The sequence below is a fragment of the Geotrypetes seraphini genome, chromosome 2 (genome assembly GCF_902459505.1).
Source record: "Geotrypetes seraphini chromosome 2, aGeoSer1.1, whole genome shotgun sequence".
In the NCBI taxonomy this organism is placed as follows: domain Eukaryota; kingdom Metazoa; phylum Chordata; class Amphibia; order Gymnophiona; family Dermophiidae; genus Geotrypetes; species Geotrypetes seraphini.
This window is the reverse complement of record NC_047085.1, coordinates 428514405-428531741: the sequence shown is the minus strand read 5'-3', so window position 1 is coordinate 428531741 and position 17337 is coordinate 428514405. Positions and strand designations below refer to the sequence as shown.

The 17337-nt window shown below is 45.4% G+C and overlaps 1 protein-coding gene across 5 annotated transcripts in view; it reads right to left on the bottom strand.

The window, feature by feature from the left end:
• Window positions 1-17337, bottom strand: part of DBF4 (DBF4 zinc finger) — a 151034-nt gene that overhangs the window by 53435 nt on the left and 80262 nt on the right. For 4 of the 5 annotated variants that reach the window (XM_033931226.1, XM_033931230.1, XM_033931227.1 and 1 more), the window contains exon 9: window positions 89-134. In XM_033931226.1, coding sequence (XP_033787117.1) covers window positions 89-134 — 46 coding nt within the window. The remainder of the gene's footprint in view (window positions 1-88; window positions 135-17337) is intronic. The other variant, XM_033931229.1, reaches the window with a different exon arrangement.

Genomic DNA, 17337 nt, shown 5'->3' with positions numbered 1-17337 from the left:
CCCCTCCACTCATTTCCTGTTTCTTCTGGGCTGTGTTATGTATGCCTCATCTGAAATGATTGTGAAGTAGTAGAAAAATGTTACTTACCGACTTCTATCTTCAATCTTAATAAATGGCTTCTTCAGTCTCCCTGCTTGAGGAAAAAAAAGTGTATTTTTTTTTAGCTGAAGTTATATTCTATCTATATTAACATTCTGCAAAGTAACTTAATAGACTGCTCTAGACTTTTTTTCTATTTTTAAAAGTGTGTGAAAACAGCCAATATTTTATGGAAAATCATCCCACAAATGGAAAGGGTCATGCAGGTATTATTTTCTTGCCCAACAAAACATGAACAAAATCAAATAGAAGCAAAAGAAAGACTAGGTTGCAAAATATTCTGTGCAGGTATTGTGTTATTAAAAATTTCTAATTACAGTACTCTCCTGATATTCACGGGGATTCTGTTCCAGGAACCCCCGCGAATGTTGAAAAACCGCAAATACAGTTTTTAGCAGGGGAGACAGGAGAGGGCAGCCGGAGTGCTGGCGAGTGAAGGAAATCACTTGCGGTATGCTCCGACGGCCTCTTCCTGTACTAAAGTCGGGACTCACCAATCAGGAGCTGCGTGCCAAAGCAGCTCCTAATTGGTGAGGGCCAATTTTAGTACAGGAAGAGGTGGTCAGAGCATACCGCGATGACCGGGACCGCAAATTCACGGGGGGAGCACTGTAGTTTCGTGGAGACTGGCTCTTGCCTGTTAAATCTTGCTAAGCAGCTCAGCAGGGGATATTCAGCAACTGGGCAGTGCCACTGAATTTCCATTTGACAGCCACAAAACAGTACAGATAGAAACATAGAAACATAGAAAGATGACGGCAGAAAAGGGCCAAGGCCCATCAAGTCTGCCCACTATAGACCCTCCCCTTAAGATTAGCTAGTGTTTTGCCCTGACCCTCTTAGGGATCCCACATGGGCGTCCCATTTATTCTTAAAATCTGGCACGCTGCTTGCCTCGATCACCTGCACTGGAAGCCCGTTCCACCGATCAATCACTCGCTCCGTGAAGAAATACTTCCTGGTGTCGCCGTGAAATTTTCCGCCCCTGAGTTTGAGCGGGTGCCCTCTTGTGTTTGAGGGGCCTCTAAGAAGGAAGATGTCATCTTCCACTTCTATACGTCCGGTGATGTATTTAAACGTCTCAATCATGTCTCCCCTCTCCCTGCGCTCCTCTAGAGTGTAGAGCTGCAAATTGTCTAGTCTTGCTTCGTACGGGAGACCTTTAAGCCCTGAGACCATTCTGGTGGCCATTCTTTGGACCGACTCGACCCTCTGCACGTCTTTGCGGTAGTGTGGCTTCCAGAATTGCACGCAGTATTCCAGATGAGGTCTCACCATGGCCCTGTACAATGGCATAATGACAGCAGGCTTTCTGCTGACAAAACTTCTACGGATGCAACCCAGCATCTGCCTTGCCTTTGAGGAAGCCTTCTCCACCTGATTGGCAGATTTCATGTCTGCACTAATGATTACTCCCAAATCTCGTTCCGCTGAAGTCCTGGTCAAGGTCTCCCCGTTCAAGGTATAAGTTCTGCACGGGTTTCTGTTACCTAGGTGCATGACCTTACATTTTCCAGCATTGAAGCCCAGCTGCCAGGTTGAGGACCAGCATTCCAATGTGCGCAGGTCCTGCGCCATACTATCTTGTAAATTGTCCTCGCTTACCATATTACATAGTTTGGCGTCGTCGGCGAATAATGTTACTTTACCTTGAAGCCCTTGAGTCAGATCTCCTATGAATATGTTGAAGAGGAGCGGACCCAAGACCGAGCCCTGAGGCACCCCGCTGGTCACCTCCGATGTCCCAGAGAAAGTACCGTTAACCATCACCCTCTGACGTCTGCCACTCAGCCAATCTCTGACCCATGCCGTCAGAGTCTCTCCCAACCCCATTGATTTCATCTTGTTTAACAGTCTGCGGTGTGGGACGCTGTCAAAAGCTTTACTGAAGTCCAGGTACACTATGTCCAGTGAATCTCCTTCATCCAGTCTTTTTGTTACCCAGTCAAAGAAGCTGATGAGGTTTGATTGGCAGGACCTACCCTTGGTGAATCCATGTTGATTGGGGTCCCGTAGATTCCCTTCGTTCAAGACCGTGTCCAACTGGCGTTTGATCAGTGTTTCCATGATTTTGCATACTATTGATGTCAGACTCACCGGTCTGTAATTTGCAGCCTCTGTCTTGCAACCCTTTTTGTGTAGAAGAACGACGTTAGCTGTTTTCCAGTCCAAGGGGACTGTCCCTGTACTCAGTGAGAGATTGAATAGTACGGCTAACGGTTCTGCCAGGACATCACTTAACTCCCTAAGCACTCTGGGGTGTAGATTGTCCGGTCCCATGGCTTTGTCCACCTTGAGTTTTGTTAGCTCAAAGTAAACCTCGCTGGGTGTGAATTTAAAACTCCGAAACGGGTCTTTTGTGTTTGACTGTGGTTTCAATTGAGGGCCGGACCCTGGCGCCTCGCAGGTGAAGACCGAGCTGAAGTATTTATTTAGTATTTCTGCTTTTTCGGGATCTGATTCTGCGTAATTCCCGTCTGTTTTTTTCAGGCGTACTATCCCGTCTGTGTTCTTTTTCCTGTCACTGATATACCGGAAGAAGGATTTGTCCCCTTTCTTAATGTTGTTTGCTAGAGTTTCTTCCACTCGAAGTTTGGCCTCCCTGACTGCCGTTTTGACCTCTGTGGACTTGATCCTGTGTAGCAGTTGATCTTCGCTTTTCCCGGTGCGTTTGAAGGAAGCAAACGCACCTGATAGTATCAGGGTGGTCCAGGACCAGAAACTGGGTGGACCCAGGTAGTACTTGGGTGCCTGTGATATTTAATAACATACCCACACAGTTAACCAGGCAAGTAAAACTGCATAAATAACCAGGCAAAAATATGATTATATGGGTACAACACTGAATATTAGCAGGACTGCTACTGACCCAAATATTCATTGCTATTACCCAGATACGACTCAGCACTAAATATCAAGGTCTAAATTGGCCATGGGCAGCTGCCATTTTCATAAACGCTGACTGCTATTGGCTCAGTATTGGTGTATTAGAATTGTATGTAATACCTGTATTGTGAGCCCATACGTTTCTGTCTCAGTTTTTGGTAAGACAGCAGCAACCAAGAAAGTAAAGATTAGGTTCTTACCTCCATAATCTTCTTTCTTATATATGTGTCTAGTAGTACTAAACCATAGAATTATGCATCTGAACCTGCAAGTTGCTTGCAGAATGCTGTCAATCATTTTTGAACTCTGCCTCCTTCCCAGGCAGCTTACTCCTGCCCCCTCAGTTTGTTCAAAAGCAATCAAGGAGCACTGTAATGACAGTAATAACTGGAAGGAGGGAAATGGGGGAAAATCTCCAATACTATAATAATAATAATAATAATAACAGTTTATATACCACAATACCGTGAAGTTCTTTGCGGTTTACAAAAGATTAAGCAAGGTACAAATCGATTGAACTTAAGAGGGGAGGAAGAAAGAGAGTTGGTGGGACAGGAAATCCATTTTTGAGGAGAGAGAGATTAATAGGACATGGTGATCAATATTGAGGGGAAGGAGAAGAGAGGTCAGTTGTCTAGATATTTTAGGAACAGATATGTTTTTGTACGTTTCCTGAAATCCTCATAAATGGTGGGCGAAAGCAATTGTTCTAGGTCCCTACCCCACAATGCTGCTTGATGTGAGAGAAGGTGTTCATGGTGTTTTTTCAGTTGCAACATCTAACTGGGGGGGAAACGAAGTTGGAGTGTGAGCTCCTCTTGTGTCTGTTGACTGAGAAGGAGAAAAGGTCGGTTATGTATTTAGGGGCAAGTCCATATAGTGCTTTGAAGCAGAAGCAGGCGAATTTAAACTTTACGCGTGCCTCCATCGGCAGCCAATGCAACTGCTGGTAGTAGGGTGACACGTGATCGAACTTTTTTAGCCCGAAGATCAGTCTGACCGCTGCATTTTGCATGACTTGTAAACGTCGCATATTTTTTTTGGAAATTGCCAAATAGGCGATGTTACAGTAGTCAAGTAGACTCAGTATGAGGGATTGGACTAGGGTTCTGAAAGCCGACGTATCGAAATAGGCTCTAATGGATCTGAGCTTCCAGAGAGTGAAGAAACCCTTTTTGATTAAGGAGTCCACCTGGTCTTTCATGGTTAGGCGCCGATCCAGAATTACACCTAGTATCTTTATGATGGGCTGGATAGGATAACTAAGATTATTGATACTTAGTGGTATTTTGGTGTCAATCGGGTGTGGTGAAGCAATTCTGTTGTTCTCTAAAACATATCAATGAAAGATTAGGTCTTACCTTTGCTAATTTTTCTTGTAAATCCACACTTTATTCCTGGACTAGTGGGTTATTTCCATCTACCTGTCAGGACTTTGTAGGAAACCTCAAACTTCAGAGGCTTAAACCCATCCCCCTTTTACCTCATCACTGTCCCTGTGAATATCAGACTTAAAGCAACCAGGAACATCTGTAGAGGCTAACAAGAAGAACGGGGAAACTCCCTGGCAAGTAAGTCAATTCTGCTCATAACACATGCAAAACAGCAACAATGAAAAACAAGAGAACAGGTAATGAAATATTAGAAACCTGAATGTCAGAAATGGGCACCTAAACTAAGTGCTAAACCCATTCTGATGGCACTCTCATAAAGACTGGTCAGAAAACAGAAACCTAGTTTACCAGTACAAGGCAGACAATCGGCGAATCAGCAAGATACAGGGGGAGGATTCCCGGAATAAAATGTGAATTTACAAAAAAGATTAGCCAAGGTAAGAATGTAATCTTTCGTTCTTATACAATCCCACTTTATTCCGGGACTAGTGGGATATAACGGGATATAACAGAGCAGTCCTGAATATTCAGGGTGGGATGATGAGCCTGCCACCAAAACAGAGGCACCAGAAGCAGCATCCTGCTTGGCTGCCATATCAATCCTGTAAAACGTTTTGAATGTATGCATGGAGGACCAGGTAGCGGCCCTGCAAATCTCATCCAGAAAAACAGCCGTTGACTGCCCAAGGTAACAAACACACCTCTGGTAGAATGAGCCCCCAATGTAAGGGGGGGGGGGCTATTTCCTGGCCACCACAGAAGCCGTGGAATGGCCATACTGAGCCACTTGAAAATGGTGACCTTAGAAACTGGCCTACCCTTGTGGGCAGGAACCGCCAGAACAAACATATGGTTGGAGAGGTGAAACTCGTTGGTGACCTCCAGATACTGCAACAACATTCTGTGCATGTCCAAGGAACACAACACCTGGTCCTGCTCCCTCGAACCAGAGGAAGCAAAAGCAGGAGTCAAGGCTTCCTGATTCACTTGGAAAGAAGAAACCACTTTTGGAAGAAAGGAACAGTGCACATCAAGTTTCAAGTTTCAAGTTTATTAAAATTTGATGGTTCGCCTATTAAAACTAAGCGAATTACATAATAAAAGCATTATAGTATAGAATAAAACAAGTTATTTTACATTAACAATTTTCAAAGTGCTACAACAAACTGACATTACAGACGGACTATGAAACATAAGGAAAGAACGTTAGGGGAAAAAAGTTACAAATTGTGGTTTCCTTAAGGGAAGAAAGGGGGATGGAGTGGGGAGGAACAAACGAGTAGGTTGGGGAAGATGTGTATGAAAGTGTTAATTGTTTACAAGTACTCCGAATAGTTGTACTAAAGGTTAAATGAGGATTTGAAGAGATAAGTTTTTAAATTAGTTTTAAATAAATTGAGGTCTTTGATGTTTCTGATATAAAGGGGGAGGGTATTCCAGATAAGAGGAGCCATAACCGAAAAGATGTCATGGCGTCTGGTTCCTATTATTTTCAGTGAGGGAACCATTAACAAACCCTGCGTGTTGGACCGAAGTGAACGTTTTGAAGTATGGAATCTGTAATACGCAGAAAAAGATCCTGGCAGGAGAGAGCCTAAACTAAAACTAAACTAAACCTTAAGTTTATATACCGCGTCATCTCCACGGAAGTGGAGCTCGACACGGTTTACAGGAATTAAAACAGAGAAAGGAACTCCAATGGAAGGAAGAAGGGCTGCTAAACAGGAAGGAGAGAGGGGGCTTTGAATAATGGAGGTGGGGGGGGGGGTGGTTACATTTTGGAGAAAAGCCAGGTTTTCAGATGTTTTCTGAAGTGTTGGAGGGAGGTCGAACTCCGAAGGTGGGCAGAGAAGCTGTTCCACAGCTCGGTGATCCTGAAGAGGAGGGATGTTCCAAGTTTTCCTGTGTGGGAAATGCCATTTAGAGATGGGAAGGATAGTTTAAATTTCTGCGTGGATCTGGTGGGGTGGGTACTCGAGAGCCAGGATAGTGGAAAGAGGGGAGGAAGGATGCCGTGAAGAGATTTGAAGGTGAGACAGGCGCATTTGTAGCGAACCCTGAGGGTGACTGGGAGCCAGTGAAGCTTAGACAGAAGCGGGGAGACATGGTCGAATTTGCCTTTTGTGAAGATTAGTTTAGCCGCGGTATTTTGAATCCGTTGGATTCTGAGGAGATTTTTTTTTGTTAGGCTTAGGTAGATGGAGTTGCAGTAATCAAGTCTGGATAGGATGATGGATTGGACAAGGACTGCAAAATGTTGTTGGTGGAAGCAGGATCTGACTTTTCTTAGCATATGAAGATTGAAAAAGCATTTTTTTACTAGGGAGTTGATGTGGTCGTTAAAGGACAGTGTAGAGTCGATGATGATTCCCAGTACTTTGCTAGAGTGCTCAAGCTGCAGGTTGGTGCCTGAGGGAAGTGGGATGTGGGAGGGTAGCTGATCCAGTTTCGGGCCAAGCCAAAGAAGTTTTGTTTTGGTCTCATTTAGCTTCATTTGAACGGTGAGGGCCCAGGATTGGAGATTTGTTATACAAGATGAGATGTTGTCAGAGAGGTTGGTGAGGTTAGAGTCGGTCTCTAGAAGTATAAGGATGTCATCGGCGTAGGTGTAAAGTGTTTCAGAGGTGGATAGTTGGAGGAGTTTCAGGGAGGACATATAAACATTGAAAAGAATCGGGGATAGAGGTGAACCCTGAGGGACTCCGCAGATCGGTTTCCAAGGGGAGGATGAGGTACCATTCGTGCTAACGAGGTAGGAGCGGGAACGTAAGAATTTTGAGAACCAGTCTAAGACTGTGGAACTTATGCCAATTTCAGAAAGTTGGAGGATTAGTATGTCATGGTGGACAATGTCGAAAGCTGCAGAGAGGTCGAATTGGAGAAGAACAGCAAACTTATTGCGTGAGTGCAATTGTTGGACTTTTGAAATTAAAGAGGCTAAGAGGGATTCAGTGCTGTAGTTGGGTCTGAATCCATGTTGGTAGGGTAGGAGAATGGAGAATCTCTCAAGATAGGATGAGAGTTGGGTGGCTATGATGGACTCCAGCATTTTGGTCAGGAGAGGGATGTTAGCTATTGGGCGATAGCTGGAAGGAGAGGAAGGGTCCAGATCAGCTTTTTTCAAAAGAGGGGACAGGGAAATGTGTCCCATTTCTGTAGTAAATAGGCCTGAGAGCAGGGCGGAATTTAGAAGTTTGGTGAGAGATGAGATGGCCTGTGCTGGAATGAACTCATATAAGTAGGAGGGGAAAGGATCCAAAATACAGGTGCAGGATTTTAACTTGAGGCAGAGTTTAGATACCTGGGAATCAGAAACGAGCTCGAAGGCGGTCCAGAATCTATCGGCTGGGATGTGGTTGGTCTCGGTTAGATTAGGGTTGGAGGTAGTGAGCACCAGAGAGTTGTAGGCGGGTGTAGGGGGGAAGGAGCATCGTAAGGTAGTCACTTTCTGATTGAAGAATTTTGCTAGATCGTTAGCAGATGGAGAAGAGGGGAATGAGGAGGAATCATGTTTAGTGGATAGGGAACGCCAAATGTTGAACAAAGTGTTACTTTGGTTGTTGGATCTGGAGATTTTGTTGCCGTAGTGGTTCTTCCTTGATTTTTTTAGTTCCGTGTTGTAGAACTTGATAAGAGCCCTCCAGGACTGTCTGTCGGTGGGGGATTTGGATTTTTTCCATTGACGTTCCAGTGTTCGACATTTCTGCTTTAGTTGTCTGTGGTAGGGAAGATACCAGGGGGCCTTGCGGGAGTAGGAGACAGATTTTGTGGTTAGAGGAGCAAGGGAGTGGTAGGTGGTCTCAGAGAGGGTGGTCCAATTGTGCCAGTTGGATTCAGGGTTTGAAGGGTTTGGGATGGTTGGGATTAGGTTGAGGAATTTGGCCCAGAACAAATCGCTCGCAATTTTTTTTCGGAAGGTGATGGGATTGGAGGGATGAGGGGGAGGGGTGTCGAGGCGGGACATGAAAACGGGGAGGCAGAAAGCTCCTATGAAGTGGTCGGACCAGGGGACGGGTTCCCAGCGGGTGTCGTCGATCGAAGTTTTGTATACGGTGAGGTCGATGAAGCTGATGATGTCTAACGCATGCCCCTTTTCATGGGTTGGGGAGGGAGCCGGGGGGGGGAAGCCTAAAGAGGTGAGGAAGTTGTTGAGATCAATTGTATCCTTGTTGGTGGTATCGTTTATATGAAGATTGATATCCCCAATGATAAGTAATCTTTGGAATTTGAGGAAGGCGTTTGTAATGGTCTCAAGGACGAGGTCAGATGATTTGTTCCAGGGGGATGAAGGAGGCCGGTATAAAAGCAGGATACCTAGTGGGTGTGGGTGGAGCTCGTCGTTGACAGAGGCGAGCATGTATTCAAGGGAGGCATGGCTACCCTTTTCTAGAAGTTGGACGTCGAAGAATGATTTATGGAGGAGTGCCAGACCACCTCCTTTCCGTTTAATTCTGGGGGAGAAGAGGCCTTGGTAACCGTGGGGACAGAGTTCGTTTTGAGAGAATGTGTCGTCATTTGCGATCCAAGTTTCAGTGATGAATAAGAATCCGGGGTTGAGATCTTCAAGTAGATCCTTCAGTATTTGGGTTTTGTTGCATGCGGATCTGGCGTTGCAGTATAGAGATGGGACTGGGGTGAGAGAGTCTGAGGAGTGGTTGGGAGGGTTGGCAGGGGGAATGGGCTTTAAGGAGGCGTGATTGATTTTTCAGGGGGATTTTTTGGAGGGGTGACTTCTGGTGCACAAAAGCGTGAGGATTTTTGCACCAGGGTGGATAGGACTGACAGTGATGGGGTTCGGTAAGTTGGGGGGGGGAGGGTTCAGGCAGAAGGAGAGATTGGAGGATGAGCAGATAAGGAGAAGAAGGATCCATAGTTGTGGTTTCATGGTGGAGGGTTTGGAGGACCTTTGGAGGGTGGGAGGTGAGAATAGCGGAAGGCTTGGAGTTGAGGGGAGCAGGACGATTGGGCAGGACTAAAACTGTTGGATAGTATCTGGTGGGGCTGGTAATTGGGCAAGGGCTAAGCAGTTAAGAGAAATCTGGAGATCCTTAGTAGGGGATAGACAGTTGAGTAAAATCTGGGGATCTTTAGCTGAACTGGAGAAGTAAGTAGAATCTATTGAGAGCAGAGCAAAAACAGTTGAATAGAATCTGATGATCTTTGTCAGATTTAAACAATGAATAGAATCAGGAGAGCCTTAGTTGGGCTTGAATAGGGGTAGTTGACTAAGTTAGGGTAGAACTGTACAGTTATTAAGAGACTTGACAGAAATAAAGATAAAAATTGAGTCACAGAGGGGCTCGGATGGCGGAATTGGACTCCCACGCGGCTCGAAGTCGCTGGTCTGAAGAGAAGCAGCACCGGATGGCAGAGGTGCTGTTCCTGAAAAATTAGTAAGGCTTGCAGGGGGTTTCGGGGGCGGAGCAGGGCTCCCACGCGGCCCGAAGTCGCTGGTCTGAGGAGGAGCAGCACCGGATGGCAGAGGTGCTGTTCCTGAAAAATCAAAGAGCCTGAAGCTCCAAAACCCTAGGGGCTGAGGAAATAGCCACCAGGAAGACTGTTGCCACACTATGGAAGTTGGACTCTGTAGCAGGTCTGAAATCTGCTTCTGGAGCTTCAGTCTGCGTGGGTCTTGAAGAAAAACCTGGCCCAAGGCCGTGTCGAACAAAACTCCAAGGTACTTCAGGCGCTGGGTCAGATCCAGCTGACTCTTCTTGAAGATGACTATCCTTCCCAGGTCCTGGAGGAGTTGGACCACTCTTGAAACTGCCTGTTCTCCTTCCTCTCTGGATGAGGCTTGAAACCGCCAAGCACCTCCTATGGGCCGGAAAAATGGTAATGTGGAGGCTTCCATCAAAATCGAGAGAGGCAAGAAATTTCCCAAGTTTATTCACAATTTGATATACCAACCATTGACGAGTATCTGGTTTGTTTACAATGCTAAAATTTAAGTTAAAATGGGGCAATATGTGGACAGAACATAGACAATATTGATACAGGAGGGACTGGGGGAGGGAAAGATTCAAAATTACATCGAAGTAAAAAAAAAAAAAAAAAAAAGGATTAAAGGGAGGTAAGGAGGGGAAGGCGAAGAATATGCAGGGAAGGGAAGTCGCTTCAGTCGCTTCTTAAAAGTGGCTCTCAGTCATAATTGGAGAAAGGATCTTATCTTGTATTTTGGTAAGCATCTTGAAATAGAAAGGTCTTAAAGTTTGATTTTGAATTTGTCTAGGGAGTTTTCAAGGCGGAGGTGTGATGGCATAGCATTCCAGAGGGCAGGGGCAAGATGGTGTTTCGAGTATAGTATAGTTCTTTGATTGGGGGAACAGGAACAGTCAGCAGATTCTGATCAGTGGATCTCAGGGCCCGAGAGGATGCATAAGGGATGAGATGTTTGTCTAAAAGAGCTGGGGAGTGAGTGAGTTTAATTTTGAAACCGAGGAGTATTATATATGTTGTTCGGTGGGAAACTGGCAACCAATGAGCTTAGCTGAGTGACGTGGTCATATTTTTTTGCTTTATAGGCAAGTTTGATGGTGATATTTACCGATTACCTACCATCATATGGAAACAGACAATTTGCTAAGTAATGTAATGTAACCTGATTTATCTTCCAATGTTATTATGTCTATACACTCATTCTGTTATTAAGTCTATACCCTCAACCTGTATTCTCCAAAGCCATGTACCCTCCTGGAAATGTCCAGTTCTCTTCTTATGTAATCCGCTTTGAACCGCAAGGTACAAGCGGAATAAAAATCACTAATGTAATGTAATATTTTGGATCAGTTGTAAATCGGCAAATTTCCTTTTGAGTTATACCATGATATAGTGAGTTGCAATAATCAATATGCGAGATAATCAGGAAATGGATTAGGGTTTGACTAGAGGAAGGTTCAAGAACAGAAGTTATGGAGCAAATTAGTCAAAGTTTGCAAAAGCATTTTTGAGTCACTGCCGCTATGAGTGAATGAGCAGTCTTCATGTGGAAGTTTGGTACTCCCAGTGCAGCACTTACTGACTTGAGGTTCAGATTTGGCCACCAGGCATCTGAGCCTTTCTTTGATATGATGAAGTATACAGTATGCCAGAGCCTGATTCTTCATCTTGGACTGGCTCTATGGCACGAAGATCCAGTAGCTTTTGCATCCTAATGATCTGTGCCAATCTGAATCCAGTCTGAACAAAAAGCAGACAGCCTGACCCCAATCAGGGGGGACCTTGGCCACTGTCCTGGCATCATTGTGTTTTCTTGGAGACTGGAGAAGGGTGAGCTGCCCCCACTATATCTCTGCCGTGACCCTTGAAAGGACCTCTGATTCGCCTGGCCTCCAGTATAAGGACGGAATCTTCAAAAGCTTTGAAAATTCTCAAGCCTCCTGCTCAGTGTCATTCTTACAGATTGAAAATGTGAAACAAAAGAATAAAGAATCACCAAAATACAAAAATTCCCAGTGATGTGAATATGCAATCATATATTCATACTGATTACAGGGGTGTCAGAGAGACCACTTGAGGTGAAGACACCACAAAGGTCATAGCTATCTTCATTCATCCCCTATGACGAAATCATAGTTAAATTTGTTGTTATTGAAGTTATATAAGTGAATAATAACTTAGCTTTTTGTCAGCATTTTTTTCTTTTTTTCTTATTATTTCATAGTTTTTCAAGTAATTGCTACTGCTTTCTCCAGCGTTCTGAATAGATCGTTCCCCTGCCAACGCGTTTCGCCAATCTTTGTCAAGGCATGGGGTTCTGAGTCCTAACAGGTTCCTAACTTATGACTGCAGCGGCTTCAAAAGACGGCTTTTGAAGCCGCTGCAGTCATAAGTTAGGAACCTGTTAGGACTCAGAACCCCATGCCTTGACAAAGATTGGCGAAACGCGTTGGCAGGGGAACGATCTATTCAGAACGCTGGAGAAAGCAGTAGCAATTACTTGAAAAACTATGAAATAATAAGAAAAAAAGAAAAAAAGAAAAAAATGCTGACAAAAAGCTAAGTTATTATTCACTTATATAACTTCAATAACAACAAATTTAACTATGATTTCGTCATAGGGGATGAATGAAGATAGCTATGACCTTTGTGGTGTCTTCACCTCAAGTGGTCTCTCTGACACCCCTGTAATCAGTATGAATATATGATTGCATATTCACATCACTGGGAATTTTTGTATTTTGGTGATTCCTGCTCAGTGTGGCATTAGAGGCTGAATCTCCTGCCCACTGTCTGATCCAGAGCATCCTTCAGGCAAAGACAGGCTGGCACTTTGCTCATGGACTTGATGATGTCATACAGATTGTCCACTATATAATTCATCCCAGATAGGAGCAACTGGTGGCCTTGTTTTCCTTCGAGTAAAGGATTCGAGCCAGTTGGGTGTGGCAAGCATGTGCCTCAAAAGAAGCCGAGGCTGCTGCCTTAATTCCTAGGGCCAAAACTTCAAACTGTCTTGAGGACTACCACTTTATGGTCCTGGAGTATCCTTTAACATCACAGTTCTTTCACTAGGCAAGGAGGTTCATTTGGTGACATGTGTCAACAGTGAATCTACCTTCGGCAGAACGAACAGCTGCTGGAAATCTGGAGCCATAGGTTAAAGCCTGGACATTTCTTTAGCTATTTGTAGGAACCCCTCTGGTGACTCCCAGTGGTCCGTGACAAGCTTTGTGATGTCTGGATGCGAGAGAAAACATATGGTCAGACTAACTAAGTTGCTCATAATTGAGTATTGCGATGAGGGGTAGGGAGCTGGAGTCATTGTCTGTGTATGGATGTTTGGTGGGGGATGGGCTGGGGAGGGCTTCAGTGGCTGGAAGGGTGTAGATGGGCTGGAGTAGTTTTTAACGGAGATTTCGGCAGTTGGAACCCAAGCACAGTACCGAGTAGAGCTTTGGATTCTTGCCCAGAAATAGCTAAGAAAAAAAAATTTAAAAATTTAAATTGAATCAGGTTGGGCAGACTGGATGGACCATTCGAGTCTTATCTGCTGTCATCTACTATGTTACTATGTTCAATTCTCACAGCAGGATACATACCTGGCGAACTAAACTGCCAATACTTTTTTGAGGCTGAGGTAAGTAGTCACTGAAATTCTGGGTCTGGGTCAGGGGCGAGTACACACACTTTCGAGTCGGGGGTAGGTTCACATCATAATCATGGGTCACATTGTAATTCTGGGTCTAGGGGAAGTACACATTATAATTCTGGGTCTATGAAGAGTACACATTGTAGTTCTGGGTCTAGGGAGAGCACAAATAATGTTCAAGTAGCTCAAGCGGGAATATCACGACTGAGATGTAACAAAAATACAACATGGAGGGCTATGTAAGTCAACGCACACAGTTTGGGAAACAAGATCCTGGAATTGGAAACAGAAATAAGGAATGCCGACCTGGATGTGGTGGCGATATCCGAGACCTGGTTCACAGACTCCCACGGGTGGGACATGGTCATACCGGGTTACAACTTGCTTCGCCGGGACAGGGAGGGCAGAATGGGAGGAGGTGTAGCATTATATACTAAAGATGACATTAAGGTCACAAGAATCACAGATGTCCAGTACACTGGGGAATCCCTTTGGGTTAATATGGCCAGAGGCAAGGACAAATGCCTGTATCTTGGCGTAATTTACAGACCCCCAAGACAACAGGATGACCTGGATATGGAAATTATCGGAGATATAGAAAATATCACCTTGCGTGGGGACACAGTATTGTTAGGTGACTTCAACATGCTTGATGTGGATTGGGATACACTTACCTCTGCTTCCGGCAGCAGCAGGAGGCTATTAAACTCTATGAAGGGAGCTGGTCTCAGGCAACTGGTGTTGGACCCAACAAGGGATCAGGCAATTCTGGACTTATTACTTACCAATGGAGAAAGTGTCACAGAGGTCTCGGTGGGCGACACATTGGCCTCCAGTGACCACAACATGATATGGTTCAATCTTAGGAAAGGTTTCACTAAATCTACCACACTGACCAAGGTCCTCAAATTCAGGGACACAAACTTCCAAGACATGGGTTCCTTTGTTCACCAGGCGCTACAAAGCCAAGCAGAAACCGATAGCGTGGAAGAAATGTGGTCGACTTTGAAAGCCACCATAAAGGAAGCAACAAACCGCTATGTTAAATTAATAAGTAAACGGCAAAGGAACAATAAGCCGCAGTGGTTCACTGCGGAGATCTCAGACCTCATCAAGGAGAAGAAAAAAGCATTCATCTCTTACAAACAATCAGGGAAACAGGACTTTAGAGCAGACTACCTGACCAAGTCAAAAGCCGTCAAAACAGCAGTCAGGGAGGCTAAATTCCACATGGAGGAATCTCTGGCAAAGAACATCCAGAAGGGAGATAAATCCTTCTTCAGATATATCAGTGACAGAAGTAAAAACTCAGGCGGGATTGTACGTCTTAGGAAACCAGATGGAGACTATGTGGAAAAGGATTCGGAAAAAGCCCAACTGTTAAATGAATACTTCTGTTCAGTCTTCACCCGAGAAGCGCCGGGGCTTGGCCCTCAGCTACAGACAAGGGTTGACTCAGTTGACCCGTTTAGTAACTTCGAGTTTATGCCCAGCAGTGTCTACAGTGAGCTGTCAAAGCTCAAGGTTAACAAGGCAAAGGGGCCTGACAACCTACACCCCAGGGAGTTGAGTGAGGTCTTGGCGGAGCCACTGTCCGCGCTCTTCAACCTCTCCCTTAGTACAGGCAGTGTCCCGTTGGACTGGAGGACGGCTAACGTCATTCCACTCCATAAGAAAGGCTCAAAGATGGAGGCTGCAAACTACAGACCAGTGAGTCTAACATCGATAGTAAGCAAACTAATGGAAACTCTAATCAAACGTCAATTGGATAAGATCCTGGATGAGGAGAATCTACGGGATCCCCGTCAACATGGATTTACTAAGGGGAGATCATGCCAATCCAACCTGATCAGCTTCTTTGACTGGGTGACGGGGAAGCTGGATGTTGGGGAGTCCCTGGACATCGTGTACCTGGACTTTAGCAAAGCATTCAATAGCGTACCACACCGCAGGTTGCTGAGCAAGATGAGTTCTATAGGATTAGGTGACACATTAACGAAATGGGTTGGGAACTGGCTTGGAGGTAGGCTTCAAAGGGTAGTGGTGAACGGCATCCCCTCTGAAATGACGGAGGTGATTAGTGGAGTGCCACAGGGCTCGGTCTTGGGCCCGATCCTAGTCAACATCTTTATAAGAGACTTGGCAGAAGGGCTTCGAGATAAAATAACATTATTCGCCGATGACGCCAAACTAAGTAATGTAGTGGGCAAATACACAATGGACGAAGATTCAATGCCCAACAACATGATGCACGACCTGCTCCTACTGGAGCGCTGGTCTAGGAACTGGCAACTCAGCTTCAATGCCAAAAAATGCAAAGTTATGCACCTGGGCAGCCATAATCCATGCAAGACTTATTCCCTTAATGGCGAGATCCTAACAAGAACAGTAGCAGAACGAGACTTAGGGGTGATCGTCAGTGAGGACATGAAGGCTGCCAATCAAGTGGAGCAAGCTTCATCCAAGGCAAGACAAATCATAGGTTGCATACGCAGGGGTTTCGTCAGCCGGAAGTCATTATGCCATTGTATAGATCCATGGTAAGGCCCCACCTGGAATACTGTGTGCAATTTTGGAGGCCGCATTATCGCAAGGATGTGCTGAGACTGGAGTCGGTTCAGAGAATGGCCACCCGGATGGTCTCAGGACTCAAGGATCTCCCGTACGAAGAACGGCTAGACAAATTACAGCTATACTCGCTTGAGGAGCGCAGAGAGAGGGAAGACATGATCGAGACGTTCAAGTATCTCACGGGCCGCATCGAGGCGGAGGAAGATATCTTCTTTTTCAAGGGTCCCACGGCAACAAGAGGGCATCTGTGGAAAATCAGGGGCTGGAAACTATGAGGTGACGCCAGGAAATTCTTTTTCACTGAAAGGGTGGTTGATCGCTGGAATAGTCTTTCACTGCAGGCGATTGAGGCCAGCAGTGTGCCTGATTTTAAGGTCAAATGGGATCGACACATGCGATCTATTCACAGGGCAAAGATAGGGGAGGGTTATTAGGGTGGGCAGACTAGATGGGCCATGGCCCTTATCTGCCATCTATTTCTATGTTTCTATGATAGATATAATGCCCGAGTGCGTAGATGCTTCAAACAGATGGCACACTGTGGGGTCTCCCCCCTGGTCCACAGCCATTACCACTTCTTGACCACTTTTCTCATGCAGAGAATCAGACTCAACCAGAGATAATGATGACATGGAATCAGACTTTCTATCCTCCCAGTCTATTTCAGACTGAATATCGTGGTCCAGGTCTGTGACCAAATCTGGTCAGAGTACCTGCTGAGTGGGAAATGCCTGCAGTACCACCTCTGTCACACTAAATGAAGATGCTGAGGACCCTTAGCAGTTCAAATAGACCTTCCATATAAGACTCACAAAATCTGGGGTGAAGCCTTGCACTAGGGATCTCAAGGGCCCTAGCAGAGAACCCCTGCAGATCCTCCTGGACTCCATGGCAACCACACGTCTGTGCTTAATCATTCACTTTTAGAGGGCTTTGGAAATGGTCTCTTTCCCTGGGAGCATGCCTCCTGTAGCTCCCTAGACCTAGAGGATTAAGAGGAGGCTGAACCTAAGGCTCCTGCTCCTCCCTCACATGCAGGTAAATGGATGCTTCTAGGCTGGCCATCCAATGCAAACCTGGCATGATATAGGGGTAAGAAGGCCTGAAGGGTCCATCCCTATCAATTTTAAGTGACAGTCAATCAGTAAAATTATGCCCAAAGGCCCAAGGGGACTCTGTTGAACTACAAAAATATGCAGGGAAAGGGGTTTTAGAGGTGGGAGACCTTGGCTCTGGCTGCAGAACCTTCAAATTTCACTTCTGGAGAACCCCCAATTTTCCCCATAGGCTATATC